We start from the raw sequence: 17,348 nt of genomic DNA, 5'->3' as shown, positions 1-17,348 counted from the left end.
GAGTTTATCTGCTAGCCAAAGAAATTGGATTTACTTATTTTATTATATTCTATTTTTAATCCACCCAACAACAAATGTTTTCTGGGAAAATTACAAAAAGTTAAAAGACTCAAGTGACATACAAATAGATATAAACATAAAATACAACACAGGCCAGATCCACACTAAGCAGGATATAGCACTATGAAAGCAGTATGAAAGTGGTATATAGTATGTGTCATGGGCCCCAACAGATGTCAATGCACTTCAATACTGCTATAATACTCCTGCCACTGATACTTAAAAGAATAAAATACAATCCACACCCCCTCCCACAAAACAGACATAAAATTTTAGAAATAAGTCTCTAAAATGCCTGGGGGAAAAGGAAGGTCTTTTCCTGGCTCCAGAAAGATAATAATGTAGGTATCAGGCAAACCTCTTTGGGGAAAGCACTCTTGTAGCCACTGCCTAACTCCCATCGGTGGGGGCATCCAGAGGTCTGAGCAGATACATACGGGAGGAGACATTCCTTTAGAGATGAGGTGGGAGACACACATTACAGCACGGTTTATATTGTAAGAGAAATGATGGGACAATAAGGAAGCCCCCTGCACATAGTTAAACTATGGGTTTCACTATTGCAAGATGTAGTGATGGCCACCAATGGCTTTAAAAGGGGGTTAGATAAATTCCTTGAGAAGGCTATCAATGGCTTCTAGTCCTGATGGCTATGTGCTACCTCCAGTAGTAGAGGTGGTAAGCCTATGTACACCAGTTGCTGGTGAACATGGGCAGGAGGGTGCTGTTGCATCCTGTCTTGCTTGTGGGTTCCTGGTCGACAGCTGGTTGGCCACTGTGTGAACAGAGCACTGGACTAGATAGATCCTTGGTCTGATCCAGCATGACTCTTATGTTCTTAAGCAAAGAGACACAGAGCACAGGCAGCTCAATATATCTGATAACTACCAGTTCCACTCTCAGCATGCTTAAGATATTATGATAAAAGGATGTTGTCCACAAGTGATTAAATCAAATGGACAAAACAGATGTGAACCATGATACGGTCAGCCATCAGACCAGAAATGATGGACGAGGTGGTTGAACCATTTTCCTCAACCATGTCTACAATCTAAATCGCTGTTTTGCCCCCCGTGGGGAAAAAAAAAGGTGGGGCACTGATATTTCCCCCTAGCAGCCATGCTAATAGCAGCTTGAGAAGGGGATTTGGATTGGGGAAGTGGTGCAGAGGGGAAGGGTTAAATATCTCTTCACCAAGTTCCAGTCCCCTGATCAAAATTGGATTCCCAATATGGCTACTTAAAAGTAAAGCAAACACACACAACCATTTGCGTCATGGCTCTTTGGGCCCAAAGGCTGTAATGCTAGTATATGTAACAATGCAACTGCAATATACACACATCCTGTTTGCTTACCTTGGAGAACAAAGAAAGAGAATGCTATCTGCTTCAGGCAGGTAGATCATTTGACCCTTAAGGCGTAAGCAGCTAATTTCTGTACCAGTTAATTCATCTTCACATTCCAACTTTTCCACATCCAAGAGCCCTTCCTTGTAAAGATAAAAGTCAAAACTGCAGCTAAAGATGCCAGGGTCATATTTATGTGCCTTCTTTTAAACCCACAAACCACTTTAATTCAATCTTCAATCAAATATAGGTTTTCCACCCTTGGCCCAAACACAAATGTGGTAAAGAAAAGTGGTTATTTTCCCTCACACTCTCTCTCTCTCAAAATAATGTCAAAGTTTTGAGAGTGTATTGTTCATCCAAGCAAAGCATGATTAACCATTGAAAAATGGCAGATGAATAGCATTTAGGTTACCTTGCTCCTCAGCACAAAGACCGTGTTGATATGTGAGAGGATTCCATGGAAACTAATATCAATATGAGGCCGAACCAATGAAAACACTGACAATAGATTGCAGTATCCTGGCTGAAGCTGAAATATAAATAAAACAGAGAATTTCACTTTAAAAGTCTTAAATTGTTTATGAGCAGTAATAAACATAGTGACTGAATTCTGAATCTCTATACTGTACTACGTAATTAGCCGTGCTAATTGATCAATACAATATTTAGTGCACTTCTTTTCCTGCACACACAGCAGATCATGGCACATTCCATTTTTTAAAAAAAAGTCAGATTAAAATTTTGCGATAGAAGGAAGTTCGATGTCGTCATCTAAAGGATGCGTGAACATCTGTAAATGGGCAGTAGCAAGTGTGCGATAAAACGCTTGTCTGATGGTGTACTAAGCGGAGCAATGTTTATGCTTCTTTCAAATGCACTTGGATATTTTCCCATTATAACAGATTTTAAAAAGTAATTTTAAAAGATTGGATAAAAGGCTGTTCGAAGGGAAGTTTGTGATATTTTATGTAGAAACAGATGGAAATACATAAAGGCATTAATGTGAAATGTCTTTCACAGTCCAAGCAGTGCATACAAACTTATTATCAGCCTGTACAGAATACATATTACACCCAGTATAAACAAGTGAATAGTAGCACTTGAGTACATTGGTGGGAGAGGAGGAGAATAGAAACCTTTTAGGAAAAAGTAAAGTTCTCACCTGTGGAAGGACTCTGTATATTGCATTGCCACACTGGGTGACAACTAGATCTCTATCGAATATAATGTGGAAAGGGAAAGCCTTGCAAAAAGTGTAAGGACTGATACGAGACTCCTGGGTACCATTCTCTTCAAATCTGTCCAAGTCTTCATAAAAATCCTCTTCCTTAGACTCTTTCTCTTCAATTAAAAACTGAATATGGTCACACTCTTCATTTCTTTGTTGAACAACCTTAACATAATGAAGAAAACACTGTGGATAAGTTGACTCTCTTTGACTTGTGTTACAATTGTTATTCTTCAGCAGGGAGCAAGAGCTGCTCTTGAATTTCATAATTAATTTCAGATTTTGTTAGTGGCTTTGAGGGTCCACTGACCACCAATCTATTCTGGACCATCTAAAGTCCTTAGCTGCCTTGAAATGAAGGGATGACATCACTGCCGTGCAGGACAGCCTGGAAGCCTAAAAACCTAGTGTAGTCTTCTGAGGCCTCACCAGACCTCCACCATTTCATTCTGATCTGATGACCTACCAGAGGCATAGGGTCAGTGAGAAGAACCAGTATACACAAGAGAAGGCCACAAGCTGGCATGCAGAGTACAATCTAGCAACATGGCAATTGTAGTTTCCATGAGGCCCTGTTGCCCTGGATACAACTTAAATGCACAGGAACATCCAAGACCTCTTCCTCACAGCATTGCCCAACGTAGTGTGTGGGTGGAAGCAGTGGAGAAGACCTGAATCATAGTCTGCATTAGAGTCTAAGGCCTGTCTAAGGCACACCTAAGGCACAATTAGGAAGATTTTCACAGTATGGCTTATGTGAAGTAGAGGAATAGTCAGCAAACACACCATACTATCCACTTCTCCCTCTGTGCATTGGATTAATTCTGCCACTTATATTCATGCTCAAATCAGATCTCTCTGCTTGGGCTCATATGGGCAATACCAATAACACTTGAATTAAGGATTAATTAAGAAGTGCGGCATTTACTTGATCTGGTTGAGCATACAGTTCTATTTATGATGTTGAGACAACTGAGTCTTTATGCTGCCATTCCTGCTTATTTAGTTCACTGTGGTGATTTGTATATTTATTTACATTATTTATACATCACAATTCAACAAAGTTTCGAAGGAAGTTTATGCAGAACCAAGAAGCAGAACCAAGGCACTGGATCACATGGTTTCATTCAACAGAAAAAGTCCATTGCCAGCAAAGGGTTGAAAATGACGAGAGAGAATTCTTGAAGATGGGAATATTGATAGCGCTTCTTGAAACAGCTAATAAGACGCAATTCCTGCTTTTGAGTAAGTGTGTAAAAAGCAAACACAAAGACAAAAACATTTTTTTTGCCTTAGAACTAAAAATCTGCTTGGGGGAGCAGAAACACTCCTACTCATGCATGGGGGCTTTCAGATGCCCCGTTCCCTGGCTGCAGCCTCTGCTTCCCATGCCTTGCTGCATCACACACCGCTGCGCAGGGCCTTTCAACACCTTGGAGTAGCTTCATAGATAGTATAAGGGCTGCAGAAAGGGGAGAAAATTAGTGGCACCCTCTCTATGCCCAAACCGATATGCTTTGGCATGTGCAAAGAGATATTTGGATATAAGCCAGAAGTGCTTTTATTGTTATGGCTATTTGTATGGTATCACAAATTAACTCAAAAGTCCAATTCCAGAATTAAATAAACTAGTTTTACCTATAGCTCACTGTCATCGGTAAAACTAGTTTATTGTCAACACAACACATGTTCAGTTCATTCACATTATTCACATTAGGAGGATTGCAGAAAACCATGCAAATGCTCTTTTGACATCTAAGACATCTACATAAAAAAAACCCAACCCCAACAACTTCTAATAGCATTGATAAATCACCAGATAGTAAGATATCTGGTTAATAAAATCTTAGTTGATTCATATATTAATTTATTGAGCAAATGATCAATTGATTAAATCTGCATATATCAGCATATTTGTAAAACACTGCTACTGAAGATATAAGCAAATATTTTCAATTTTTAGGCAATCATGCATATGTCACAACAGGCATCTTCTTAGAAAAGGCTATAAGGATATAAGAAAGGGATATAGTATGCCTATGTATAGCAGTTGCTGGGGAACTTAGCAGGATGGTGCTGTTGGACTCACGTTCTGCTTCTGGGTTTCGATTGGGCAGTTAGTTGGCCACTGTGTGAGCAGAATACTGGACTAGATGGACTCTTGGTCTGATCCAGTGTGGCTCCTCTTATGTTCCTGATACTTCTTCTAATATGGTACCGGCCATCTGCTATTCTTAATTATTTTAAAACAGGTTTTAAACAAACAAACAAACAAACAAACCAAAACTGCTGCACCTTCTGAATTGATCAAAAGGGGTTTAAATCAATTAATCCATCCAATTAATTGATTAAATGTTGATGCCCTAATTAAAACCAGAATAATACAAGTTACAGCATGGCTAAAATGTTTAGCTTGAAATGTTACTAAATATTGCTTATTGCTGGTAGGTGAATTAAGCTCTTTTTCCATCCAGAGTCCCTGATTTTTTTGCACCATCACAGGTTAATGCAGAAAATGTAATGAAAGAAAAGAAGCAGGCTAAAAGACCTGAATATTATAAAGGCTTCTGCAGAAAAATAGCAGCATCTTAACTAATGAAAATGTTGAGCCTGTTTCAAAAGGCAACACTATTGCACTATAACAAGTCTTGAGAAAATCCATCTGCTTTTTCATTCAAGTGCTCTGCTAGTCTCCCAACCTCAACAGAATAAGTATGTCAATAATAGCATAGTTGCAACTGTAATTCAGAGAACTAACTTAGAATTGAAAGGAGTATCAGACAGAGCCAAGGAAGGCAATTGTGATAAACTACAAGAGGGAAGTATATAAATGAGTCAGAAATCTGAGAAATAAGTGTTTCTGCCAAAGCACAGCTGAAATCAACAGAAATATTTCCTCAGTGTTCAATTTATTCTGGATCAGTATAGAAAAAGAGAGAATTTAAATGTATCTGTTAAAGCTGCTATGGGGTCAAAACAACATCTGTTTCATTCTTTTCAACTTTCCAATAGGAATAAGTATCATAGTTTTCATTTTTTTACTTTATAAAATATTATAAAATGGCAGAGCACATAACCCAGGCCTTATAAGTGATGGTGGGCTAAAGTTTGGGAGCATTCTTTGATTCTTTGAAGTCACTCGATTTCCAGGTGGCAAGGAAGAGCATTTGCACGATTATGCTAAGCTATGACCCTTAGTCAGTCTGACTTGGCAACAGTTACCTATGCTTCGGTTACATCATGCTTAGACTACTGCAATGTGTTCTATGTGGGGCTACCCCTGAAGACTATCTGGAAGCTTCAACTGATACAAAATGAGGCAGCTAGACTGCTAACTTGTACATGGTTTCAGGACCATATTACATATTTATTTAAGTACTTGCACTGGTTGCAAATTGCTTTCCAGGCTGAGTTTATAGTGTTGGTCTTAACCTCCAAAGCCCTAAATGGCTTAGGATCTGGCTAAGGGACCTCCTGTCTCACTATGAATTATTGAGATCTGTAAGAGAGGCTCCTTTGAAGGCATCATTACCTGCAGAGGCCTTACTATGTTACATCTTTTTAACTTGGCCATTTAAATAGCTAAAGTTTCGATGTTTTGGTGTTTTTGATGTTCTGGGCTTTTAAAAATTGTTTTAGAGGGTTTTTTGTTTTTGTTTTAAACTGTTGTATATCTCCTTGATGCCTTTTTATCAAATAAGTTGGAATACAAATGTTAATAATATATAACCAGAAAGCATACTTAGATACCTTCCATCTTTGAAAACAGGGTAAAACAAACAAGCCAGCTTCCCAAGTTTCATATGCTAAAGATCCAAGCGTAAAATACTTAATAAATGAAAGAGCATCACCTACAGCGACACAGCCAGGAATAAAGTTTGATTCTTGTTCCCCTCTGTGTATCTAGCTAGCAAGTGACGTCAAACAGTCGTGGCTACGAACTCCTTCACCATGGTAACAACAGTAAAAATGAAGACAAATCACCCTTCAAGTTCAAAGAGATATCTAGCAGATTCTCCTTCCTGTGATTTGTAGCAAAATGGATGTTCCTGCTCAGCTATATGAAAAGTGACTTCCATAAAGAAGGGAAAGAGAGTTTGGAATATGCTTTCATACAGCTATGTATAGAATGTCAAAACACTCCTGCTTATGCTTTTAAGAAACAGGAATAAGTGTATATTGTTTGTGTCATACTGAAATTGATTTTTTTTAAAAAAATTCAAGCTATGTCATAATATGTTTGATGTTTTTACCTTTTCCAAGTCAAATATTAAGTACAGAAAGGGTGGGAAGAAAGTAGAATGGGATCCATTAGTAGCTATTTGGCTGATCTGCAATGAGCATGTCTGACTTTCAATTGTCTAATAATAGCAATGACTAAAAGGCGCCACCCTCAACCGCTAAAACTGTATTTATTATTATTACATTACATTTATATCCTCCATTTTCCTTCTGCAAGGAACCCAAGGAAGCTTGCACGATCCTTTCCTTTCCATTTTATCTTCACAACAACTCTGTAAGGTAAGTTAAGAGTCAGTGACTAGCCAAAGTCACCCAGTGAATTTCATGGCCGAATGAGGACTAGAACCCTGATCTCCCACAACCAACATTCTGACTACACCATGCTGGCTCTCAATTAGGTAGTTGAAAAAGAAAGGTTGGTAAAAAAAATCAGGAATGGGTTTTTGTATGAGAGGACTTGCAAGCTTGATTCAGGTAACTGATCACAAATTCTTGTATTGGGTGTATGTTCAGAGGCACCCTATTCCTTAATGTTTGCCAACCTGAGCCACTATTTTTTACTTGAGTCCAATTGATGAATTTCAGGGTTCTAGTAAAAAATGTAGCTCCTGAAAGGCTGAAGTCTGGCCACTCCAGTAGTATGGCATAAGTGCAATAAGTATGTGATTGTTTATCACCACAGGACTGGGGATATGAACAGGAATGGATATCTGTTGTGCAGCATTTTCACAGTATATGCAAGTGCTTTTGGTATAAGGAAAAGAAATCAGCTGCAAGACATTGGCCTGAACAGAGCAGCTATTTTATTTACTTATTTATTGAAATAGTATCCCACTTCTCCTAAAAATAGTCCAAGGTAACTTTATGCCTCTAGCTCATACAACTGGAAGTTCTGGAACAAAGTTCCCAAGCTAAATTTAACTCAGTACTCAATTGCAGTCATTTCTATCAATGGCAGCTTTAATAGAGACATAACATTAATGGCTTCAACAAAATGGATACCCTTTGCGGAGACAAAAACAATAAAAAGTCTTATGGGACCATACAGATGATTCATCACAGATATAACACTTCATCAAATTTACTGGCCTGTACTCAACAAAAAATGTATACTGCCACAAGACTCAGATGTTTGCTGTAACAGATAAACACGGCTACTTCTCTGAAATTTGATGGGACAGAGACTGTGGCCACAGCTAGACCTAAGGTTTATCCTGGGATCATCCAGGGTTCACACTTGCCTGAGCACTGGATCCCCTGTGTGTCACCTAGATGAACAGGTTTGACCCCTGCACAATCCAGGGATAAACCTTAGGTCTAGCTATGGCCTGTGTTTGGATGTAATAATAAACTATAGTTTATCATTATGTGAATGAGCCTGGGCAAATCTTGGGCTTATGTGCTCCCCACTCCCCTTTCCTTTTCCACTGTGGCTCTGAGGGACTAGAAGCTTTAACAACTGTAGTTTAGCAGTTTCATGCCTTGGCCTGTTCCCCTTAGGCTGGGGGAAGGAGTTTCAGGTGATCAATCAGAAACAGATTCTGAAGCAGAAGAGACGGTGCCAGAAACATACCAGCCTATACAGGGAGTGGGGGAGGTGATTCTCACAGGCTCTTCACCAGCTGGGGATGAACCTTCACCAGACCTTATCTCTGAAAATGTTAACAACACATGGTTTGTGGGAAATCAGTATTCTTCCAAGGGGGAGGGCACTGAAAGGCTAGCTGATCCTAGAGTACACTGTAGACTAAAATGGACGGAGCTAAAGGAAGATGAGAGAAGGTCGGCCTGGCCAGCTTCTCATCAAAGGCTTCTTCAGAACCAGTCTCCCTGAAATTAAAGTGTTTAAGGAAAAGGCTTTCTGTTCTTCTTGAAAGGACAACTGTCTCACTTAGTTTGCATAGTTTTGCATAGAGGAAAGTTCCTAGAGGGTGGACTCTCTTCAGGTGGGAAGAAATGTCTATTGCCTGAATAAAGCTTTGTGGATTATGTGGCAGACCTCTTTTGGCTACCAATAAGGCGAGTATTTGGGAAACACGACAAGTATTATGTCTAAACTCAGACAAATTGTAGTTAGTCTTAACTATGGTTTATTCAAACAAACCAATTTCAAAGCTTTTTCCAATAAACCATAATTAAGATAGATCACAGTTTAAGTCCAAACCCTAAACTATGGTAATTGAAAACAAAAGTATAATATCCCATGTCCTCCCATGGAGCAAGAGGTACATAGGAGAGTGCATGAGCACAAGGCTCATACAAGTAATGATAAACCATACTTTATCATTACTTCCAAAGAAGAGCCAATACAATAAGGCAAGGTAAAACTACTATAAATATTATGGACATTTTATTAAATTTAGCATTTACAGAAAAGCTGGACTGAGATGTCTGGTCAAACTATAAAAGTGCCACCAAACTAGTTTGCTTAGGTTAAACTATACCATTTCCTAGTGGGGACAGTGACTACAGTAAATCATAGCCAACTATGAAAATTTGTAGATCAAGGCAAAGATATATTCACCTCAACTGGAAGTCATACTTTTGTTATGCCAGTCTATCCTTTTGCCCTTGATCATCTCTCCATCATGCAGCTGCCTTTCCTTATTCTATCTGGAGCTAAATGTGATGTATTAATCACCCTGATTTCCAGGTGTATTGGCAGGGGTGTTTTTCTTAAGACAGCCACACATTTTTATCCTGAGTGGGGTTATGATGCATAATTTTCCATGAGATTTAGCAAATCAGACCAAACATCTATAGAATAGCAATTTATGAAGGTGACAGACAAATAACTCCCTTGTCAGTAATGTGAAAGAATACCACGAAACTAACAAAAGGAGGCACTCTATTGAGGGATAGGATGACCAGGGTGGTTTATATTCAGCAAAAGTTATAAGATACTGAGTATTTTTCCTGTTCCTTTAATTTCTTATCCTCTCAAATTTGAACAAATATACCTTCAGATCAAATTAGCTAGAGATCTCTCCCCTGCCAGAGAGCTTCGGCTATTGGGCGGTATAAAAATGTAATAAATAAATAAAATAAATAAATAAATAAATAAGATTTTCCATTTCCCACAGCACATGTCACAACTTTCTGGCTTCAGATATTAAGCATATGTTGACATTCACAAGACCTCTTTGTGGCAGATTATAATTTGATTTAATCACAGGTGTCTGCTATGATATACAATTAAACTAGTGTGAAAAAAATGGGTTTTGTGCTCCTACAAGTTCCTCTGCAGTAGTGCATCATGTTCTCTACTTTATCTCTCTTGTTTATGATATTCTATGATTTGACTGTAGACAGAATTACGTTATATTATTTATTTGATTATAGAGAAAATTTTGCTAAATGTATTAAGCTGTTGAAAATCACTAGAAATTCAAATGTGTACCTCCTTCCCCATTATCTGCAGCATTCATACTACATTTTGTGAAAGAAACAAAACAATGAAATGCTATCAGTACATGCATGAAGCAATAAACCAATTACTCTGTACATAAAATGATGTAGGCGGAGGAACGCTTAGGGAACAACATTGCTATTCTTTTTCTTGATTTCAGCAGGCTCCTCCAAATGAGTATGTAGACTTGATAGTGTCATGATCAGTGTCTCTGAGCTGGGGAAGCATGAACTTGTACATTGCTAAAAGATAGCATTCTTGAATTGGTAATGAAACATGGGAACCATAATATTCTATATTAATATGGAGGGTTATTCTATAGGAGACACATCTACAATAAAAAAAGCATTATCTGTGGTATTTTCATTGAATTTCAATGGGGGTTATACATTGCCTCTAATAGTAAACTAAGGTGGTTAAATGCCTATCAGTTTGGAAGCAAAATAGAGCCAACCCAAAATAGATATCCCCTTCTACATACACACAGGACACTCTAGACATACAGAAGGATATAGATTGGGGGCGGGGATACATGCCACAGTGCGTTTTTATGCCTAACAATGGGATAATGATAAACAATCTCTCCTACATATTTGTGGTATGCCAACCATTGGTGAGACTTCACTTTAAACTTACCTTCATATCTATTTCTGTGCCATGGATCTGTTGAGCAACTGTTTTAATGATTCCAATGACAATGTCTTGGAGGCCTTCTCTCTCTGAATAGTAATGCAGAATGAGTCCCTTCCCCTTTTCTGCATCAGTGCATCTAAATGAAGGGGCACGCATACCTGGGTATATTGTAGCAAGATGGTCATGCAAAGCATCAAGGTTCTGAAAGGAGATTATTGAACAATAGTTTAAAAAGTTAGAACCTACTTTTCCAGCATTTTCACTATATAACTTATTCCTATATTGAGACCAAGGGTGAAATCCATTAGTTTATCCTCTGATGGAACTGCTTCTATCAGGAGAACCAGAAGGGGAGCAATTCCCTGTCCCCTTTGTAGCCTACAGCACATCCTCAAAATTTACTCTGCTCAAAATTTGCTCTGCAGGGTTGGGAGACACGCCAGAGCAGTTCTTTTGTGGGCACAGGAGCGAGGAGTCCCATTGGATGAGCAGACTTCCACTCACACAATGTTGGCTTCCACCCCAATACTTCTGCTTCCAAAATATGGCTGGTGTCTTTAACTTCTTTCGTACATTATTAAGTGTAGCCTAGCAGCCTAAAAATTAAGACTGTTGGAAAATCTGGATCTAGAAAGATGTGATAAAGAAGCAAATCAATAAAAGTACATTTGGATTGCAAAACTATCAATTCCCATGGATTCATTTTACTACTTTCATTAAAGTATCTAAAAGAGAAAGAAAACAACATAATAACTGCATGAAAAATATTTATACCAAATTTGATTTCCTATACAATAGGCCAAGCTCACTACTCCTTTTGCATTTTTTAATGCCACATTTTGTTAGTGTTTGTTTTGGTTTGTTGCTATTTTTTAAATATACCAAGGAATGAAAGCATTTTATAAGTGCAAGCTGTATCATGCCTTTACTTAGCATCTGCAGATCCTCAAAACTTTTGAAATAGTTTGGACTCTACCTCCTGTGAGTTATAAAGAACTTTAACAGCTGTCTCTTCTCTTGGGAGGTCTCCAAAGGAAATGAGTGTCTTATGAATTAATTCTTTAGGTTGAACACAGGCTAGAACTTCCTCTTTCACTTATCTGTTTGTTTGAGATTTACATTTTGATTAAGATTACATGTTCCTCATAAAATTTTATTTTAATTTCAAAATGAAAATACATGTAAAAACAAGAACATGCATTACAATACAACAAGATCACTAAAGATTACTACAGTTCCAGGGGTTTCCTGACAACTTTAAAAAAGAATTGGGGGGGGGTAATAAAAATGTATGAACACATTTTTGTACTCCTGAAGCATCAAAATTTGGTTGTTGTTTTTTTAAAAAAAGGTGGTGAACAAGTGATGGTCCCCTCCAAAGTGCCTTTTGGGCAATGGTGGAGGGGGAGTCACTGGCAAGGGAAGTTGGAAATAGCACTGGCGACATCGCTAAGAGTACCATCAGGTTTTCTGCTGCTCCTGTCAAGCAGCTCTGCAACCCATGACAAAACTGTTATCCTGGGTTCAGAAAACACAACAACCCACCATTGTTATGAACAACCCTACAACAAGCCATAGGTTCTCAGGATAGCTTTTTTTGTGAAAATTAACCTGTTTGTGGAAAATGTTTCAGGTTCAGGCAATACAACAACCCACTATGGCTGGTGGCACATGGTGGATTATCATGTCATGTGAACCAATCATTTGAAACAAGTGAGGAAGACAAATAGCAAATACAGACAAATGGCTGACATATTAATGGAGGCAATGAAATGACTATACGGTAATATTTGGACACAATTCTTAATGAACATGTGGCACCTGGCAAGGTGGAATAGAAAAAGGGGAACATCCCATGGTCTTTTAGCATATGTTGTATGGAAGCAGGGAGTAGCTAGAACTTCAACATGCATTTACATGGCTGCTAAAAAACTGCCAAAAAATTGCTAAATGGCTCCTTCAGTTGCTGTTGAGTAGTAACAGTCTCTTGCTACCCTTCACATAACTCAGAGCAAATGAAAAGAAAAACAAAGATTGCTTTTGTTATGAGCTATTAGTGAAAAGGATGGAGGGATGTCCCCTCTACAAGCAAAACAAATAAATCTCTCCTATGTATCTTCTTTTGAAACATTGGAGAGCATGAACTCATACAGAAATGATCTTGGGAATCCCATTCCATGACCGTTGAAGCCCTTTTCAAACATTAATCACATATGCAATGCTCCATGTGTAATTCATGGCTGGAGCTTGCCACCATGATGCTTCTCCCATCCCATAAATATTTGTTTATGCAAAACAAACTTCTAGAAGTACTAAAGTGCTACAAAAATGGGAGAATCATAGAATAATAGAATAGGAGAGTTGGATGGGGCCTATAAGGCTATGGAGTCCAACCCCCTGCTCAACTTATCTAAAACACATAAACGTATTCTAAGATCTTTCAAATGATGTGAGTCCTGGGAACTCAGTAGGTTGGCCAGATGCAAAAGAGTTCCTGCACCTTTAATTATTGTGTAGAAGAGAGGATTTAAGCAATGCTTAAATCCCATGTATTTCCTCAGCAGATGAGTTGGGGTGGGGGTGCATGTAGCTTTAAAGATAAGCTGCTGGTCATATCTATGGACATACAAGTTAACCTACTATTTGTTGCTGTGTTAACTCTGGTTGTTTAATCCCTAAACAAACCAGTGTGTCTGGGTTCAGACACCATGCTAGCAACCCATGAACAAGGCTATTGTAGGTTGTTAACTGAAAGCAGAAGCAACAAGCGTGGCAGAGGCAGTGTGCTTGTTTACTCCTGCTAGATATCAACAATTTGTAGATTAGTTATCCATGATAGCCATTACGTGCAAACCAGGTCATTCTGTATGCAGTACTTCTGAGTGCTATAAAATGCCAGAGCATATATACTATGTTGCTATTTTTAAAATATGAGTTGATAAATAGACTACTCCCTAAAGTATCATAGATTAACCACCACTTTGTGTCTGATTGATTTTTCTCTGGTGGTTTTAATGTGAAAACACCCTTGGGATGTCTCAAATTGCACTTAACTACTAGCTGCTGTTCTTTCACATGCTGCTTTGTACTGCCATTAGCAATATTTTCAGCCTCACATTATATAGAAAGAAGCAATTACATCTTTTAAAAATCCTATTTTTATTCTCTTTTTTCTTGCCTTTCAAATAGGTTTCATATGTTTGAAATAAAAGCATATTCTTGAAATAAAACCGTATTCTTTAAATAAATCTTTCCAACACTTTTTAGAAGTTGAAAAAGTATAGATATGCCTGCGACATTTTAAAATGTTTTTTCAACTCAAATGTAGGTATCTACATGTAAACTGAAACTCTGTAATCTTCATAAAAAAACTCTAGTCAGCGTGGAGTCTTTAAGCAAGTTTGTCTTATGAATACATCAGTAACATTTATCATCATGTCTACAAGGATATAGAACAATGTATTCTAGATAATTAGAACACCAGATTGACATTCTTTGAAGTCTCATCAATGGTAAGAAAGACAATTCCAGCTCCACTGGCCCCCAGATTAATGAAAGCATTTAATGCATAATGAAATCATCTTAAATTAGGATTTTAAAATAGTTCCCTGATACTGATTTAGCATAATTCAGTATCAATATACAGCTATAGACTTAACTATTTGTTAACTATACAAATGCAAACTGATAGGGAGGTTTTCCTAAATAATTGCACAATACTATACATCTCCATTCAGAAGCAAGTACCATTATGTTCAATGGGCCTTACACCTAGGTGAGTGGGAATATGGCTGAAGCCTGAGTGTGTTACTTTTGTCTTTATGATATACTGTAGGTAGTTAACACTGCAAATTACAAATTGTTGTCCAAGAGGATAGTCACAGTCAAGAGATTTCAGGTTCTTTAGCATGCAATCCTGAAGGCACTTGTGTGAGACTACGGCCATAGCTAGACCTAAGGTTTATCCCTGGATCGTCCAGGGGTCAAACCTGTTCATCTAGGGGCGTTGCTAGACCAGGCATTAGTGCGCTTTGAGACCCGGTTTCCCTGCTGTGCGTCCAGTTGACGCACAGGGGAATCCGGGCCCAGGCCGCACTGAAGCCTGCCTTAACGCGCCATAAGCGAATTCGCTTATGGTGCGCCTTTTCCGCAGCCCCGGCCTGCAAGGTCTGTGGTTTTTTGCGGCTACTCGCTTAGTAGCCGGGAAAAGCCACGGACTGGGCACAGCGCTCAGCTAAAATTAGTGCACCGTCGCCCCGCCGCCAGAGCCGGCCTGGTCTAGCAAGGCCCTAGGTGACACACAGGGGATCCAGTGCTCAGGCAGGGGTGAACCCTGGATGATCCCAGGATAAATCTTAGGTCTAGCTGTGGCCTGAGTCCCACTGAACACATTTAAGACTTACATCTGCATAAGTATGCTTCAGATTGTGCAGCATATATTTCATGCCAAAATTACACCAGAGCTTGTCCACTGAGGATTTGTCAAAGGTCTCTTACCTGCAGAAATTCTCTGACATTGGAGCCCAACACACGCAAGATGGTGTCATAGCCAGATTCCTGGCAAAACACAAAAAACATCTTCCCAAACATCTGAAGAATTTCTCCAGCATTAAGGTCTACAGAAAACAGAAAGATGTTTATGTTATTTAAAGGCATCAAGGCTCCTGCATCCAAGTCACATTTAATACATTCTAAAGACGCAAGTCCATTACTAGGGCAAGGAAGTGGAGGCCAAAAAATTGACAAGAAATGCCCAGATGCAAGTTCTCCAAATACCTTGGTAGATCAGAGACCAGAGGGTAACAAATGAATGCATTCTTTCCTTATTCCTTTTCAGAAGTGGATGTCACAGATCCAAACTGTTCTTTATATATTTTTTCCATGTTCTTAGAAGCATTCTAGAGATTTGACTTAAGAACTAGCATGCACGTGCACATCAACTTTTCATTTAAAATCCATTTAAAATCCATTAACTTTTCATTTAAAATCCCATTTTAAATTCCTTTTTTACATCTTAATCCACGAACCATTAACGTAAATCAAGGAAAGCTATAGCCTAGTGGCTTGAGCTTCAGTTTTTCCTTAAGTGTTAATCAATGCTGAAGAAAACCAAGATATACTTACTAAGGACTTTGCTTGCCGCAGCAACCAAATCATACGTTTTGGAATCATCATAAATAATTCTGACTAGAAATTGCCCTTCTTCATCAAGTTGTGCCTCTCGCCTACAACAAAGCACAGCAAAAATACAAGCCAAAGATGCATATGTGGTGGACATGTCCCAAAATTCAGTATGACTGGCACTTAATAGTTAAGAAGTTTGAGAATGTGCTCGGCGTAAAGATACCATACGATTCTGAGGTTATTTGAAGTGCATAAGGATCAAAATTCTAGTGGCGCTATTTCATTTGACAGCAGCAACTAAAATACTAATTGCTCAAAAGTGGAAGAAGCTGGAAGGTCTCAAAATGGCATTATGAGAAATTAAATATTGGTCAATGGGCAGTATCCAATGCTGCTCATTTGCACAAAAGGCAATCAGCACTTGACAGGTACTGTAACTAGAAACAAACAGAAACACTTGTTTTGGAGAATAATCTGGCCCTCCATCTATGTTAATGTCTTATAATTTTGTTGTGTATAGTTTTGTTTCCCTCCCCCCCCAATGTATGTTTTAAACTTTGTAAGGCCGCCTTGAGGCCCAGCATTGGGCAAAAGGCAGGATACAAATAAATATAATAATAATAATTCAGAATGGGGCAGGTCAGCAGGGTCACACAACAGAGTTCCACCATCCTGTGTTGAGTGTATCCACTTGTTTCAGGAATTGCTGCATGAAGTGCTAACTCCCTGTTGCACAAGCAATGGGTCGCACTTGCACAATGTAATCAGTGGAACACAGCAGTCCCATTGGATACCACCCTAAGTTAAATCATGTTAAACTTGTCTATTTATTAAAACATAGAGAAGGAAAGAGATATCTTGGTGATACTATGAATTTAACAACCTTTTTCAAAATTGTCATGAAAAATGAATGATTGTTAATACTAGGATTGATTTTTTAAATTTATAAGTGGGAATTAAATTTAAAATATATAGATGCACTGTGAAAATAAGAAAGAAAATAACTTTTTATGTAATTGTATATTAAAGAACATAACTGTTTTGATACGATTGTATATTAAAGAATGCAATTGTAACAGATTACATGTTAATGATAATTTTTGTCTATTGAACTGTATGTAGTTTACATTTTTCAAAGTTAACATAAAACAAAATTAAGTGTTTGATACAACCATGGTTACAAATCAACCACCTGTCATTTCGAATATGCGTAGTTTTTTATATATTCAGTTAAACTGTTGGATATTATCCATGAGAAGCTGAGTTGTAGTTATAGCTAGGTTACCCTTTAGAGTATGTGAAG

The 17,348-nt window shown here is 38.3% G+C and overlaps 1 protein-coding gene across 2 annotated transcripts in view; it reads right to left on the bottom strand.

Moving 5' to 3' along the window:
* GUCY1B1 (guanylate cyclase 1 soluble subunit beta 1) overlaps positions 1 to 17,348 on the bottom strand; it is a 52,616-nt gene that overhangs the window by 12,311 nt on the left and 22,957 nt on the right. For both annotated transcript variants that reach the window (XR_010025883.1, XM_063135159.1), the window contains exons 3-8: positions 16,046 to 16,146; positions 15,419 to 15,537; positions 10,925 to 11,122; positions 2,572 to 2,802; positions 1,822 to 1,938; positions 1,416 to 1,549 (exon numbers count right to left, since the gene is read on the bottom strand). Coding sequence is in view for 1 of the 2 variants with exons in the window: in XM_063135159.1 (XP_062991229.1) it covers positions 1,416 to 1,549; positions 1,822 to 1,938; positions 2,572 to 2,802; positions 10,925 to 11,122; positions 15,419 to 15,537; positions 16,046 to 16,146 (900 nt within the window). In the remaining variant the exon portion in view is untranslated. The remainder of the gene's footprint in view (positions 1 to 1,415; positions 1,550 to 1,821; positions 1,939 to 2,571; positions 2,803 to 10,924; positions 11,123 to 15,418; positions 15,538 to 16,045; positions 16,147 to 17,348) is intronic.

This window comes from Elgaria multicarinata, chromosome 10, assembly GCF_023053635.1.
Source record: "Elgaria multicarinata webbii isolate HBS135686 ecotype San Diego chromosome 10, rElgMul1.1.pri, whole genome shotgun sequence".
NCBI lineage: Eukaryota > Metazoa > Chordata > Lepidosauria > Squamata > Anguidae > Elgaria > Elgaria multicarinata.
The sequence above is the reverse complement of the archived record's forward strand: the minus strand, read 5'-3'. Positions and strand labels throughout refer to the sequence as shown.